Here is a 15332-nt window from a genome sequence, read left to right on the forward strand (position 1 = left end):
GGATTAATTTATAGACAAATCACTCCCATTGAATCGTCAATTCTTGAAATACTGCGACGTGAGTTTATTTGGCGCGTTAAATATTAAATGGCGGGAACGTGTGATTCAAGCTCCCTGAGCGCATTATCGACCAATTTTGTCCGCGTTCGCAGTCTGCTCTTGGAGAAGGCGTTTGTGAAACTACCTCGCAACTCTTTTCGCGTAATTCCGGATTACTGGCGGTCGTCAATGACGATGAACGTTGAACGTGGACGAAGAGCGTTGCGCGAGGAACCGAGAGATGGCCGGCGGTTGCGGCGTCGCGACGCCCGGCGCTCCGGCGACCGGCGCCGACGGCGGTAGTTGCGTCGGCGTCGTCGTCGTCGTCGCGCGACGTCGCCCTCGTCAGACCGGCACACGGGGTTCGACCATTGGGGCTGGGCCGTAGGGAGGGGGGGAACACGTCCGGTGGCCAGCAGCGACGCGGCGGGTGCGAGGGTGGCAGTCGTGCCGGGCACGCGGGCGGGGGTAGGAGGGGTGCAACGAACCCTCTCGCCTCGGCTCGAGTCTACGGAGCACGGAGTTGTGTTCGAATCATGGCGACACCCGACCCCGTAGACCCAGCCACCCTAGAGATTAAGACCCGTAGCATAGAACAGACACTACTCCCGCTAGTGAAGCAGGTAAGACGTGTTTCCGGTCGCGTGAAAACGCGGCGACCGGACAGTTTTCGTTCGCACCGGCGGCGCGCCGTCTCTTTCCTGTCTGTCTCTTTCTGCCTGCATCCCTTTTACTCTCTCTCTCTCTCTCTCTCTCTCTCTCTCTCTCTCTCTCTCTCTCTCTCTCTCTCTCTCTCTTTCTCACTGTCCCTCTCTTTCTCACTGCCATCTCTCTTTCTCATTCGCCGTATCTCCGTCACTGTCTCGCGCTCGTTTTCCGTCTGTGTTCCCCTCGCATGACGTCTTTCTCGCTTATTCAGCATATCTACATCACATCTACATCGCGTTGCATCTCTCTCGCATTTTTTTCTCTCGAATAAGGATCGAGATAATTGTCGAAATCCAAGAGTTATTCCTAATATTCATTCTCTCTCGCTATTCCAATCACGCGTGCGACGACGGAGAAATGCCGCGCGCGATGAACATCACGAGACGTCAGAGGAAAAAATGGGTGCGCGTGCACCCAGAGGCAAAGCAGACGGTGGATATCTCCTGGAGATTGAAAAGGCGAGACGCGGAAGAGGAGAACTCGAGACGCATCACGCTCCCCTATGACGCCACTCCACTAAATTAGAAATAGTCGAGGCAATTTTCACGCTTTCGCTTTCTCGCTCGTAGAAATTTCGCGGATCGCGTCCTCATCTTCGGATACGCATACGTCGTTTATTCGCGAATGTCAAGTCGGTCCCGCGACCCTATTAAGCGCATCCGATGCTATTTCGCCAAGTTTGACAATTCCGATGCCAGGCATGTGTTTAATACGTCCAACTTGTCACGAAACACGCGCCGCATACACGGAGAGTAACGGAGATATTTCGGTGGTCCACCGTCTCTGTCATTCTCCTAAACCCTCTTATCTTTCTCTCTTTTCTTCACTCCGTTCTATCTGTCCTTCTCTCTCTTTCTCTCTCATGCTCTCTGCACATTTCTCTTTTTCTTCTACGTTGCTCACTTTAATTCTTGTGGCGCACGCTCACCTCACGCTGCTTGTCGGCGCCGACACTGGTATTTTCGTGGAATTACGTCGAATTTACGCTGCACCCTCGTTGCATAATCACCGGCACGTGCGCGATGCACGCACGTGAGCCGCATACAAGGATCTGCGGATCGCGGGTCAAAGGCCTCCAAACGACCGTTCGCGATCAAAGAATAGACCGCCCCCCCCCTCCGATTTCCACGGCACGATCGAGGAATTTTACACGTGGAAAAGATGTACAACACGCAAACTTAGAAATTAAAAATTTCTTGTTTCGTTCTTTTACAGAATTCTATTAATTAATGCAGTAAAATTTTCATTCGATTAACATTATACAGATACGTTGTGCATCGAACTATCAACGTTTATTTACGCGCCCAAAATGTCAATCGATATTTGCTTCATGTACTATTTTCCAATATATGCTCAAAATTTCTATTTTGGGATTACAGAATATTATTGTACTAATTTATGATCGTTATTAGATGTTTTCTCGTATCTATATAGAGAGTTTTACATTAACTGATATTTTCTTCTAATACATGGCTGAAATGTATCTTTCGACAAAAATATCTATGAATGCACAATGCACCGCCGCATGCAGTAGACCGCACTCACGTATATAATACGTATATATACATACATATATATTCACGCTTATATGGATAACAAATTCGAAATCATGAGCGTTCAATTAAATGGCGTGTATTTCAATATATATATTAATTGAAAGACTTTTCATTATCCGATAAAATACATTATAGCAAATTATCATCAACCACAGCGATACGTGTTGCCGAAATATGAAAATTAACTGCCGGTTCAACAAATATATCAGATTAGAATTTTGCGATATATATAATCGCGATGCATCATTAAACGAAGAGAGAAAACCAAGAGATAAAAAAATATTTTGCCAATTTAAAAAGAAATAAGTTCCGCTTCTCACGAAAAGAATTTATTGCGCTTCAAAGAGAGAAAGCACGAAATATCTCCAATAATTATCTTTTTCACGATAACGAATCTATCTTTTCCTAACATTGACAAGTCCTTGAGGGAGCTTGAAAAAAACCGCATCTCATTTCGCGGTTAAGTTCGTCAAATAAAACCGAGAGACCGATCTAATTCACACTTTCACCGCGTCATCAAAGCCGACCGTGTCTAAAAAAAGGGATTACGCAGGCCGATTGCTGCCGTCGTTTCCGTCGGACCCATTACGTCTCGTGCAAACAATCCCGAAGAGTATTAAGGAAAGAAAAGGGAAAGGTCGGATTCTTCGATCTTTCTTTGTCCAAAGAAATTGTGATACCCGAGACACGCGAGAAAATAAACGAAACGTTAGGCCAGGTCGAGCGAATCCTCTTTCTCTCCTCGTTTCTCCTCCGAAGTTCCACTTAATTTAACAGTCGTCGATCCGACACCCTACGCCCTACACTAATTTCCAGCCAACTAGCTTAAAGATGGTCGCGATAGTACTGCTAAAAGAAAAGCAAGCGAAAATAAGGGACGATGAAAAATCGATAGTTTCGCAAGCGCACATCGATCGAATCTCGCTTGACGCGATAATTATCATTGATAAAATGGGAACGCGTGGCAGCGAGACTGAAGTAAAAAGAAGAACGAAAAGGAAATAGACGCAGGTTATTTCGAGAGTATGGAAGAGGGGTGCCGATCGCCCGCTCGTGGTCGACCTTCGTGTCGTGTTTATCGATATTTCTGGCGGCGTGGCAGCGTGTACATACGTGTGCACACGATGTGTGTGTGTGTGTGTGTGTGTGTGTGTGTGTGTGTATGTGTATTGGTTAACCCCCTTGGGTTAGGAGGGCGTGCAGTACGAGTGGCTTGGCTGGTGCATGGCACAGAGGGCGATCGTTACGAGCTGCAGCCACTTGTTAGAGCTGCCGCCTAGCCGCCCCTGCTCGGACCTTCTTCTATCCCTCCTCTTACTTCCTTCGACTGTCACCTTCTTCTACTTTTTCGCCCTTACTACTACTACTACTTTGCTTGGCAGCCTTCGCAGGGCTTTAAGCCGCTTTCTTAGCGATTTCCGTCACGATTTCAACCCCCGCGCCGGATCTTTTATTGACCGTCGCTACTGCCCGGCGATTTTGTCAGCAACTGTGAACTTGGCGCATTTCGATTACTGTCCTATCCGAAAATCATCTTTGGATGATTCGGAAAAATCACCGATTGTACCATCACTCTTTTAAAAATTGCGGAACGTCGGGAGAAAATTTAAGGATATTTCTTTAAAAATTATTCGATTATAAAAGAAGGAGATGCAATGTCTTTGATGCTATGCTCTTTCTCTTTCTTGGAATAGATAATAATCGTATTCCATCACGCTGTTCGAGAATAATTTCATTCACGGTATTACTTTTGAACGCTTCGATTGAGTTCGCACGTCAAAGTAACCTCTCATTAAATCGCTTCTTGACGTTAATAGTTCTCTAGTCGGACACCTTGAAATTTCATAGAACTTTTGAGAGTTGTATCGCTTAAACTTTGGCGAGTCAATGGTTATAAATGTGTAAAATTTGATAATAAACTCTAAACTTTATTAAACAGAATGTCGGAATAATTTCGTGTAAATTTTCTAATCATCAAACATCTTACAATCCTAATCGATGTAGAATATTAAAGATTGTAGAAAGCTCCACTACATTGAAATGCCAATCAATAAATTAAAAGCAATTTCGCGATTTCACAAAAGAAGCTATGGATATATAGTTTTTATAATACACACACACACGTGCATAAATATATCAAACACAATTAAATGTACGATAATTTGGCTACCGCTACTATTGTTACAACAACAACATATGTTTTAAAGAGAAAATTATCATTAGCTGCGACTATAAAGATAGTTAAATGACGCTTGAAATATCGTGCGTAGCAGCAGTGCGCTGAAAATATCTACTTACATCTCTCACGTAGCACGGCAGCCAAAATTACCCCATTTCTATTCGCCTTATTCATATTCATTCGCCTTCGTGTTTGTATCTCTCTCGCGGCAGTTCCATTACTCTCTCCTCGTCTTATACTTACTGTGAATTCCACGTTAGACGTTATACGTATATTGATCATCACTAATCGAAATGAACGGCGGACAAAGCATAGGAAGTATAAGAAGAGTTTCTCCGAAATAACATTCTTGGACATTTCAATTAACCCCGATCTCCGATCTAATCTCAAACTGGGTCTTACTGGTTGATGGCCGCGGATACTAAAAAGATACTGGGGAGTGATAGCGACTACTAATATTTGATTCTTCCATTCTGGAAGTTTCACGCAGAACACAGAGCTTTTTCAAAGCTTTTCCCTGAGCTTGATTCTTCCTCTCTCTCTCTCTCTCTCTCTCTCTCTCTCTCTCTCTAAATATAAGACATAATATTAGTCAGATATACACGTCGCGCAAACAAGTAACGTTTTAGACCGCGACGTGACAAGACTTTCTCGAACTACTCCCTGCACTATTTCGTACACAGCTCCGAAATCGGTTATTGTGCAAAAATATCACAAGTCGCTAAATTCAGTAGTATAGAAATTTTATATTATACTACGCGTTTTGTACTATCCAAAGAAAATTTCGAAAAGAACACTAAATATCTAATAATGTTAAAGCATAATATATAATAATACGGGAGAATACGACTATCTGCATTCTATTATCAATATCATAAAAACTCTTTAAAAATGGTAAAGTGGATAAGTGAACAATGTGTATTCGCAATGAGCATTTAACTGAAACTAAAATTCTGTCAAGTGACAATTATATTGCTACTCGACAAATTTTTCTGCATAACTCGAACGTTCCGACGTAACTCTCGCATGTGATACATATTTCAATTTTTCCCGACTTTCTCGTTTAATTCATTTTTTTTTTTTTTTTTTTTTTTTTTTTATATATACAACAAATAAACGAACTGCCATTCACGACTACTATTTGCATCCTCGAACGACATTTGCCAAGGCGCAATAAATGTGTCGCATACGATGATGGAATTTCTTATTTGAGGACGGATCAAGTACATACCGGGAGCCAGTCTATCAATATTGACTGTCGGCCTATTTGACGGCAGTTGGTTCGATCAACGGTACCATCGACCGCTTCGAGTTAAAAGAAAGTCGTCGATCCTTATATGATACATATATAGAAACGAGTCACATCGATTGGCGTGCATTATTTAAATCCTTCCTAGGAAAGTATTTTGTATCGACAAGCGTAAAGGAATGACAGGCCCATATTAATTGCGTTTCAATCGTCGTCAGTCGTCCAATAATACCGCTAGAAATTATTCAACTCTATAGCATCAGTATAAAAGAATCCTAATTATCTAGTTATTAACGTCATTTAATAGTAATCTGGCAATATTTCGACTCTAATAATTTTCAATGCATGCATAATGCACAAAATAATATAAATTTGGAAAATTAAATCAAAATTTTTAATTGCCACTTTAAATTTTAACTGTTTTGGCTATTTTTTATTTGATCTTTTCGTTATATTTCAGCTTGCTAATGTTACTGTACACTAGCCAAAATTCTTGTGTACGTTTAATATCATTATTCAAAATTCGGGAATAACTCTTGACGCGAATAATTTGGTGGAAATATGAAAAATTTCTCATATCGCGAAGAGAAATATTCTGCTGAAATTCGACGTTTGAAAAATCTTTAAAATCTAGATATATATAACTAACAAAACTCTTCGCAATAGCGATAGAAAGTGGCGCGAAAAACAGCCATTTTGTCGGGAAATTTCACCACCTGGCCACGATCTTCGCTTGGCTTCCAAGCTTTGAGCGAAAAGACCGCTCGATAGAGGCGTCATAGCATTCTCGACGCCTTCGCATTGTGCAGAGTTCGTTTTATTATAATAGAAGAAAAGGTAGAGAGAGAGAGAGAGAGAGAGAGAAATGGAGAAACGTGAACCAAAGTACGGGATCGCCAATGATTCGGAGGAAATATATGCGACGACCATTAAAAAACTTGTGTCGGCAAAAAGTGGCCAAAGAAAAATGGATAATATACAGGATAGACATTTGCAACTTAAAATTCTCTCGAATATGCGATTACTGATTAATATTAATATCTCGATATTATATTTCTGTGCTTAATACAATTTAAAAAATTATTTTATTAAACCAAACCGACCAGGGTCGGCCCGAAACTAATTCTAACTTGAAATAATCCTAACACAAACAAAAATTTATTGGCAAATAGAAAGAAAATATTTTCGATCTAAATAATCGATAAAAGAAATTTGCCAAAGTTTGAATACGCTAGAGAAAATATGCCAACTATACGCAGATTTTTTTATCTCCGAATACACAAACATAAACATAGAATGTTAAATCTTTTTCGCTCAAACATATCAATCAAATAAGAAAAGAACAATATAACGTACAGTGCATATGTGTGATGTATTGATTAATAAAAGTAATAATTCATCATTGACGTAAAAACGAATGACAGTCCTTTAATACGCTTGTGGTACATATCTTGCTTCGCGCAATACTGGTTTGCTCTTTGACCTTTCACACACGTAATTAACTTTCAGAAATATTCTCTCTTTCTCTCTTCCTCTCTTTTCCTCTCCCCTTCCCTCTCTTTTCCTCTCCCCTTCTCTCTCTACCTCTCTTTATCTCTCTCATTATTTATCATCCTGTATATCTCTGTATGTTTTGTTATACAAAATATACTTTTGTCTCATATACTGCATTCATGTTATATTAAATCTGTTTTATTATACGGCAGAAAGTTCGGAAGAAAATACGGAAGAAAATTCAGCAGCACAAGGAGAACATTTGGATTAAAATTGCATACCACGTGCTGAAAATTATGTAAGAAAATTCAAGCAGAGTAGCATAGAATAATAACTAAGGAAAACAAACATCAATAAAAAAGTGTTTATCATGTTCTTCGTTATAGCCCTGCTTATCATGCAGACAGAGAGAAAGAGGAGAAGGGAAAAAGAGGGAGAAAAAGAAATTATTTAACCTTACTTAAGAAAAATTGATTAATAATAAGAAAATTTGATTTTTTTCGTTATCCGTGGTACAACGACGTGTTTTATCACAGTTTTCTAAAAGATAATTAGACCACAAAACCACGAACAAGAAAAGCAAATTCTTCGCGAAAATATCCTACACGAAGTTGATTTTCTTTGACGTCGAACATGGAATAAACGCAATACAATATAGATAACATTCTCGTCGAGAAATTGTATGCTCATTCAAAAGAGTCGACTAAAAGTATTCGAGTTAAAGTCCGGACAAAAGAGCGAAATTACCGCGATGAAATAAACTTTCTTCCAAACAATGTAAAACATCACGTCATAAAAATGTAAGAAAAAGCCATACATATTTACTTCAAAAATTAAATATATTTCAACTCTGTAAATTCCTTGATGAACTTTTAAGATCAAGTCTTTTTTAATAAAATTTGAACATAAGACTGTAATATTTAATTTTGTTATCTATTTGTATTTCCAAAAATATATAAACAGAAAATATCACACACACAAAAGCCATACATATTTACTTCAAAAATTAAATATATTACCCCTATCGAGCTAGCCCCCCCACCTTGCAAAAATAAAAAAACAGATAGCGCACAATTATGCAAGTCTTTTTTAATAAAATTTGAACATAAGACTGTAATATTTAATTTTGTTATCTATTTGTATTTCCAAAAATATATAAACAGAAAATATCACACATACACACACACACATACACACAAGAGTTTAAGTTAAAGCGTAATAAAGTAAACGTATTCGTTTCCAATACATAGCAGAATGTTGTCACGGAAAACAGTTCCGCCGTCAAGGTACACATGATTCTGATAATTAAGCTAAAAAATGATACGTCTGTGTCTCCGCCTCTGGGATATTGCTTGATAAGAATAAACTCGAGCAAAATGCTCCGGGCATTAAACAATATTTACCGAAGAAGACCCGACCTAATTGCGGTGATAAGATGAAATTGAAACTACGTAGAATAGAAAGAGAGGCGAGTATTTTCTGAATGAAATGACGAAGAAAAAGATCAAACGATACGCGACGCGCGAGAAAAGCAACGATTTAACTGCACTTTATTATTTCAAGACACTTCCGCGATTATTTTGTACGATAACGTACTGTGCGGACTTTATTGCGACACTTACGCCGAAAGATAGAACGACAATCATGACTGCCAGATTGATTATGGTCATTGACATTATGGGCATCACGCGTCACTCACAAAGTCATCGATGATACTTTCGTCAATGCCGCCATTACCGCAGCTATTGAGGGATGTCACCATTTATAGCCTCTAAAAGCAAGCCGACGAAGGGAGAAACATCCGCGACTTTCAGCTGCGTACAAAAGCGAATCGCATTTGACGGCAAGCGCAACAAAGTCTCCCGCGAATGATGCGCCGGCCGCAAATGTCAAACAAGAAAAATGTCGGACTCTCGAGCTCAAAGTGGGTCGAGTCGACAAAGAAAGGCAAGGCGAGGTGCGCCTCCTGCACACGTTTTTCCAATAGCTTTTATCCGCATAGTTGTTGCGTTGTCGGTTGGTTTCGTAACCATTTGGTATTCAAGCCTCGACGCCCACTTGATATGATATGCCAAACGTTGCGCGCCGAGTCTAAATCGAATAATTTCCAAACGGTAGATTATATAGTCGCCCGCGAGTCATTGTATAAAAATTAACGGTTGCGATCGCTCCCGAACTCGATAATAATCGACGATAAGACGACGAACTTCGTCATCGGAGAAAAGAGATGTTGCTCACTTTGGAAAGTATAGAGATACACTTTTTGGTTTTTTCGCGAAGGCACATCCTCTTTTCTCCCACTCTGGTATTTTCCGAAATATCTCCGGCCATTTTCGCGAACGTTTCTTTTAATTTTGTTTTTAGCCCGTGATATAATGAGCGCGCGGCCGGGCGAGATTGATGTTTCTCACTGACAATGAACGGGAATCTATGTTTTAGGCACGTCTTCCACGGAAGAAACGAAATTGAGTTTCATACATAGATATAATGGGCTCATCGATGGTAAGTCCTTTATAGGCAGTGTCGAAAGTACCTGCAGCTAAATGTGATGTGTTATCCTTAGAATTATACACATAGATGACTAGCCATGTAAGCGATTGTTTGTTAAATGTGGATAGAGCAGAACACTTAGAGTGAGAGCAACGTTATCCCTCGAGTTTGCAAATGTCGACGTTTTGTATTGTTATCTGTTTTTTTTTTTTTTTTTTTTTTTTCGAATTCCTTTTTGTAGAAGCTTCACACACATGATCAGCTAAGCATGACTTTACAGTGTCGATACGACGCGACGTCCGTGTGCTAAAGAGACAAATAGTCTTTATTATAAATGGCCAAATATAAAACTATGGCAGAAATGTAATTATTTACAACTTTTATATATATATATTTGTAAAAATTCTTTAAGGTAAATGAGAGCGTAAATTGTTAATCAGAAAAGTAGTAGCGACGACAAGAAGCATGTAAACAGACATCCGATTATCGGACCGAAAAGCTCTAAGTGCATCTGTAATTTCTTAAGTGTGTGTATCTTGTGTATTTTGTGTATGTTATATATATAATATATATATATATATATATATATATATATATATATATATATATATATATATATATATATATATATATATATATATATATATATATATATATATATATATATATATATATATATATATATATATATATATATATATATATATATATATATATATATATATATATATATATTATATATATAACATACACAAAATACACAAGATACACACACTTAAGAAATTACAGATGCACTTAGAGCTTTTCGGTCCGATAATCGGATGTCTGTTTACATGCTTCTTGTCGTCGCTACTACTTTTCTGATTAACAATTTACGCTCTCATTTACCTTAAAGAATTTTTACAAACAAATATAGATCCAAAAATATTATTTAATTAAAATTATTCTTGATAGTGACAAAATTAAACTTTTTCTTATTTTTCTATGAATGCGTTTAAACACATTCTTCTCCTGAGAAAATAGTATCGTGGATTTCATCAAATTTGTTATTGCAAATCATTAAAAGAAATAGCATCTGACATTTGCGGGTTACTCTGAATAACTGTTTATATGCAAGAAACGTAAAATGGCGCCTTCGATCGTAACTCGTTGCGGATTATGTTTCCCTTCGGCGCATAAAACACGTACCGCATCTGACATGCTTGTAGCGAATAACAGAACTCCATAAATAGAGATATACTCTGTATACTAACCGAACAACGTGCAGCTTGGAATGACATGTATAGATATCAGCATTTATGTGCAACAGACTTTATATTTGTCGTAAAAATTTCCCTTACATAAACCATCTAATTAAAGCCAAAATAAAGGAATATGTATCTAATATACCAAGATATTCATCGGGATTTTATAATAAACTTCACAATGTATATAAAATATTACATATATTATTTTAACATTATTTTTCTTTTTCAAAACTTTCGAAAAAATCAGATACTTAAAAATTGTGTTCATTTTTTGCTATAATAAAAATTAAGTGAATCATCTCGAATCTTTTCTTTTTTAAATTTCTCATTAGTTGATTAATCTGTTGCGATTCTAGTCTTTCTTTCTCTATATAAAATATGTGCTGAGTCTGATGCATCTAATACGAAAGATGAAAGATATCCGTAAAAATGGAACCCATTCGACGAACAAAGCAAAGTTTTCCAGATCAATGCAGAATGAAATGAACTTTACTTAATCTACAATCTTAAGATTAAACGGATCTTAGAAAATTACAAATATCAGTTCTTTCTAAATAAAATCTACGCGTGTATCGTACCGAAAGATTTTCTTGGAATCAATCCAGTTTGGAACGTCGCCAAGGCGACGTCTTAATTAAAAATTCATCAATAAATAATAGGAGTAAATTTCTTCAATAGAATTATTTTGTCGCGTCACATATATCGCTCCGTCGCACAATATAAAATAAATTGTCATATAATTAAACTATAGTTTTAAAAATAAATAGAACGTGGAATCGATTAATTTGAAAAAATAACTTGTATGGAAAATTACCTTTTATTATATAGAAATAAAAAATAAATAAATATAAACGATAGATGGAAACAAGAAATAAATCAGTTCAATTAATTATATCGTTAACAGCTGCTATAAAATCACAATTTAAACTCCACGAGTTTAATTAATTTGCAATCATTAATACTGTTTACGGTGTCTTTCGCAATTTTTGTTGCTTCTTATTGAAGGAAGTTTTGCTTCCTTTCGCTTTTATCCGTGCTACGTTTTTTTGTCGTCAACTTACTCTGAGAACAACATTCGTCCTAGATACAAAAGACTCGAAGAAGTGCTTGCGCGACTTTTCAAAGGTTGCAAACTTTGTTCTCGGGAACAACCCAGCACTTGGCAACGGGACGATAGAATACATAGCTTTAAATGCGACTCCCCTTAGAGCAAAAGTCCAAGTAGAAGTCCAAGAACGCTAATTTATCCTGGACGGCCGATATATCACCGGGGCATTTCGGAGATTCGAGGAAGAATCGTTCGAACGCGACCGTTAAGCCAGCCATATGAAATTCTTCGCATTCAATTCCCGGTGGCGCGGTATTATGCCGTACTAGATACTATGTAAGTTATCGGGAAAGAGAGAGAGAGAGAGAGAGAGACACACACTCCAAAAGCCGTTTGCGGCAGATGAGTACAAGATATGTACCCGCTGCAACCTGGCCCCATAAATATACCGCACCGATGTACAGTGCCGTGCAATCTTATTTACTCGTTCCGTCGCATCTCAATAATATCGTGCCTTGGAAGAGGGAGAAATTGTGTTTATATAAAATATACAACCTTGCGACGCGAGCTTATTTAGCGCGACGCGGTCTCGCTGCGCTTCGTAGAAATTTCCTCCCTCGCGTGTATCATTTAAAGAGCCTTCCCCGTCGCTTGCCTACATGTTGTAATTTGTGGCTTTTATCCTTACACTCGAAGGTGCCTCGTATTTCGCGTACAACTGCTCGTGCATCGCCGCACATCCCTTTCAGGAAAAAGGCGCAGCATCCACTTTGCGTACATACGACGTGTGGTTGTTGATAATGTTTTATTACTATATGTAACAGAAGATGTAGAAGAGAAAGATGCACAATTATAATACTAATTTGTTGAGGCTGCTAAGTGCTTAAGCGCTTTAAACTATTACTGTTGTTATCAGACACACACGACGTCTTTAGCAAGTTTATAATCGCTGCAAGCATTTGTTGTTAAAGTGACAAATCTCACAATGTGACGACACATTGTGGCTGAACATTTTGAAAAAGAAGAGAGAGCAATTATATATACTTGGAAACATTTTAATATTAAAAATAATCATTGTCATTATTGTATCTGGCAATTTTTCTTCATAGTTGCCGCTTGATACATGAAATTTTTAGAGCCATGAGGCTATCGCGAATATATATGGTTGTCACGTTATTCTCCGTTCGACCATTTCGCCACCCTAAGTCATCTTTTTTCTCGCCGTCTAATTTTCTTCCTTATCTCTTTTCGGATCCCTCGTCTCCTAGGTGATGTTTGTCTTTTGTGACATTTCATTTCTGATCTTCCTATCACAGATCATTTTATTCTTAATAAGACACCGTTTTTAATAAACAATTTCTTTGTCAAGTATATAAAGTTTGCTGTTCTACACGTCTAAATTATGTCTAGAGTTGACAATAATGATCAATATTCAAGTTTCTAAAAAAAGTACACTAGTGTCACATACACATTTCAAAATTTTAACATATCTAATAACGATGTTGCTTCGTAATTACGTTTACGATTATGCTATTCGAGAAAGAGATAAGAACGTTACACGAGATATTATAGCAGGATTATCTAATTTTCAATCACGAGTGACTTCCAGTCAATCTTATTATAACGTTCTAGCGAAGCGCTTCACGGACGATAGTATCGAACGTATGGGTTAAAACTGATGTGAGAATCGAAAAGCCGCATTAAAGGCCAAGCATGATGGTGCTTTCAAATTTCGTCTCTTTGAGAAATTTGATGCCAGAGCCACGTCTCCAGCATTTTATAACATGTCTTCACGTTCCACTTATATTCTATATAAAAAAAAATTTTTTTAATGTCAAGAGGTGCTTAAAAATCTGTACATTGAATTATTTATATTATTAATAATAGTCTCATCAAAACTTTTTTCGGTAAATCGTTGATAATAATGATATTTGTACAATAATTTTCATATTGAACATTGGACAAAGATCAATAAAACTACATTGAATTTTTAAGCATATCTTATATATATCACAATGATTAGATATGAAAAAATGGTTCGACATAAATCTATCAGACCTATTCCTTCGCCTATCTTCCCTTCACACAAGTTTTTACGACAAGAATTTATGCTGCAATCAAAAATTACCATCCCTACCGTCTCCCGATTTCTATCGAACCCCCGAATTCTGGAAACAAGAATCTCCCGCGCTTTTCAGCCGGTTGAGGAAAGGGAGGTAAAAAGCGAATGTTCCCCTGCGAACGATACGTCACGAGTTTGCAAAAACGCAATTCGTCGAGTTACAAAAAGCACTGCCGAGTCATCTCCGGCGCCGTTTACGCACGAGGGCACACGAGCCTGTCGAGGGACGACCAAGGTCGGGAATAAGGCGAATCTCGAATCGACGTCGACAGCAAAAATTGAGATTTCGCGGGCGAAAGTACGGGCCTGCCGACGTATTGATTCTCGGTCGGTGCGGAGAAAGAGAAAGAGCGAGAGAGATAGAGAGAGAGAGGCAGCAGCGCGCCTGTGCTCCGGCAACCGTTGGTTCGTTCACGCAGACTGAGAGCGGTGAGCTTGAGCTCTGAGCGAGGGCGAGAGCGAGAGCGAGAGCGAGAGGACGACAGGTGGATTCGGGGTGGGAAGTCTTGTGCGGGAGTGAGACCGATTCACACAGAGCCGCGCACACCCGTTCCCCGTGTGGATCCTGCCACAGCGAGTCGCCGTCGCCGTTTCCCCGAGTCCAGTCTTCCCCTAGGCACTCGACAGGCCGGTACCTGTTTCTCTCGAAGCCGACACACGCGCTCCGTCGTCCTCGCGCGCACACATACACACACATACACACACACACACACACACATATACGCACATACCACCCTCCCTGCATATAGATACGCTCCATCTACTCGCTCAACCACTCACCCTCACTCGTGAAACGAGGTATCGCGTACTCGCGTTACGGACACGTGTGCTAAGTGCGCGCACACGCACAAGTGATACGCGTAGACACGTACATCACGAATACGAACTACATTCGTATTATTTCTGGAGACATAACAGACATAGGCGTACACATGTCGCGCACCAGCGGCAGCCGTGCAATCGGTGACACGTACATACGCGTATAACCATACACGCGAGTTAAGGAAGAAACGCCGGAGAAAAAGCGCGGAGGAAATCGCGCGCGGGTGCACACGCACCCACATGTCGCCCACCCACACTGTGTACGCGCGCACGCGAGACAGCAGCGAGTCGTGCACCCTTAACAACGAGCGGTAGTCGTCGTCGTCGTCGTCGTCGTCATCGTCGAGTATCAATCGCCAATCCGCGTGGAAGTCGACC

At 39.2% G+C, this 15332-nt stretch overlaps 1 protein-coding gene across 2 annotated transcripts in view; it reads left to right on the forward strand.

Moving 5' to 3' along the window:
- The first annotated feature begins 429 nt into the window (after window positions 1-429).
- LOC115235954 (alpha-catulin) overlaps window positions 430-15332 on the forward strand; it is a 47902-nt gene continuing 32999 nt past the window's right edge. For both annotated transcript variants that reach the window (XM_029808111.1, XM_029808109.1), the window contains exon 1: window positions 430-662. In XM_029808111.1, coding sequence (XP_029663971.1) covers window positions 576-662 — 87 coding nt within the window. In that variant the 5' untranslated portion in view covers window positions 430-575. The remainder of the gene's footprint in view (window positions 663-15332) is intronic.

The sequence above is a fragment of the Formica exsecta genome, unplaced genomic scaffold, assembly GCF_003651465.1.
Source record: "Formica exsecta isolate Colony F162 unplaced genomic scaffold, ASM365146v1 scaffold237, whole genome shotgun sequence".
Classification (NCBI taxonomy): domain Eukaryota; kingdom Metazoa; phylum Arthropoda; class Insecta; order Hymenoptera; family Formicidae; genus Formica; species Formica exsecta.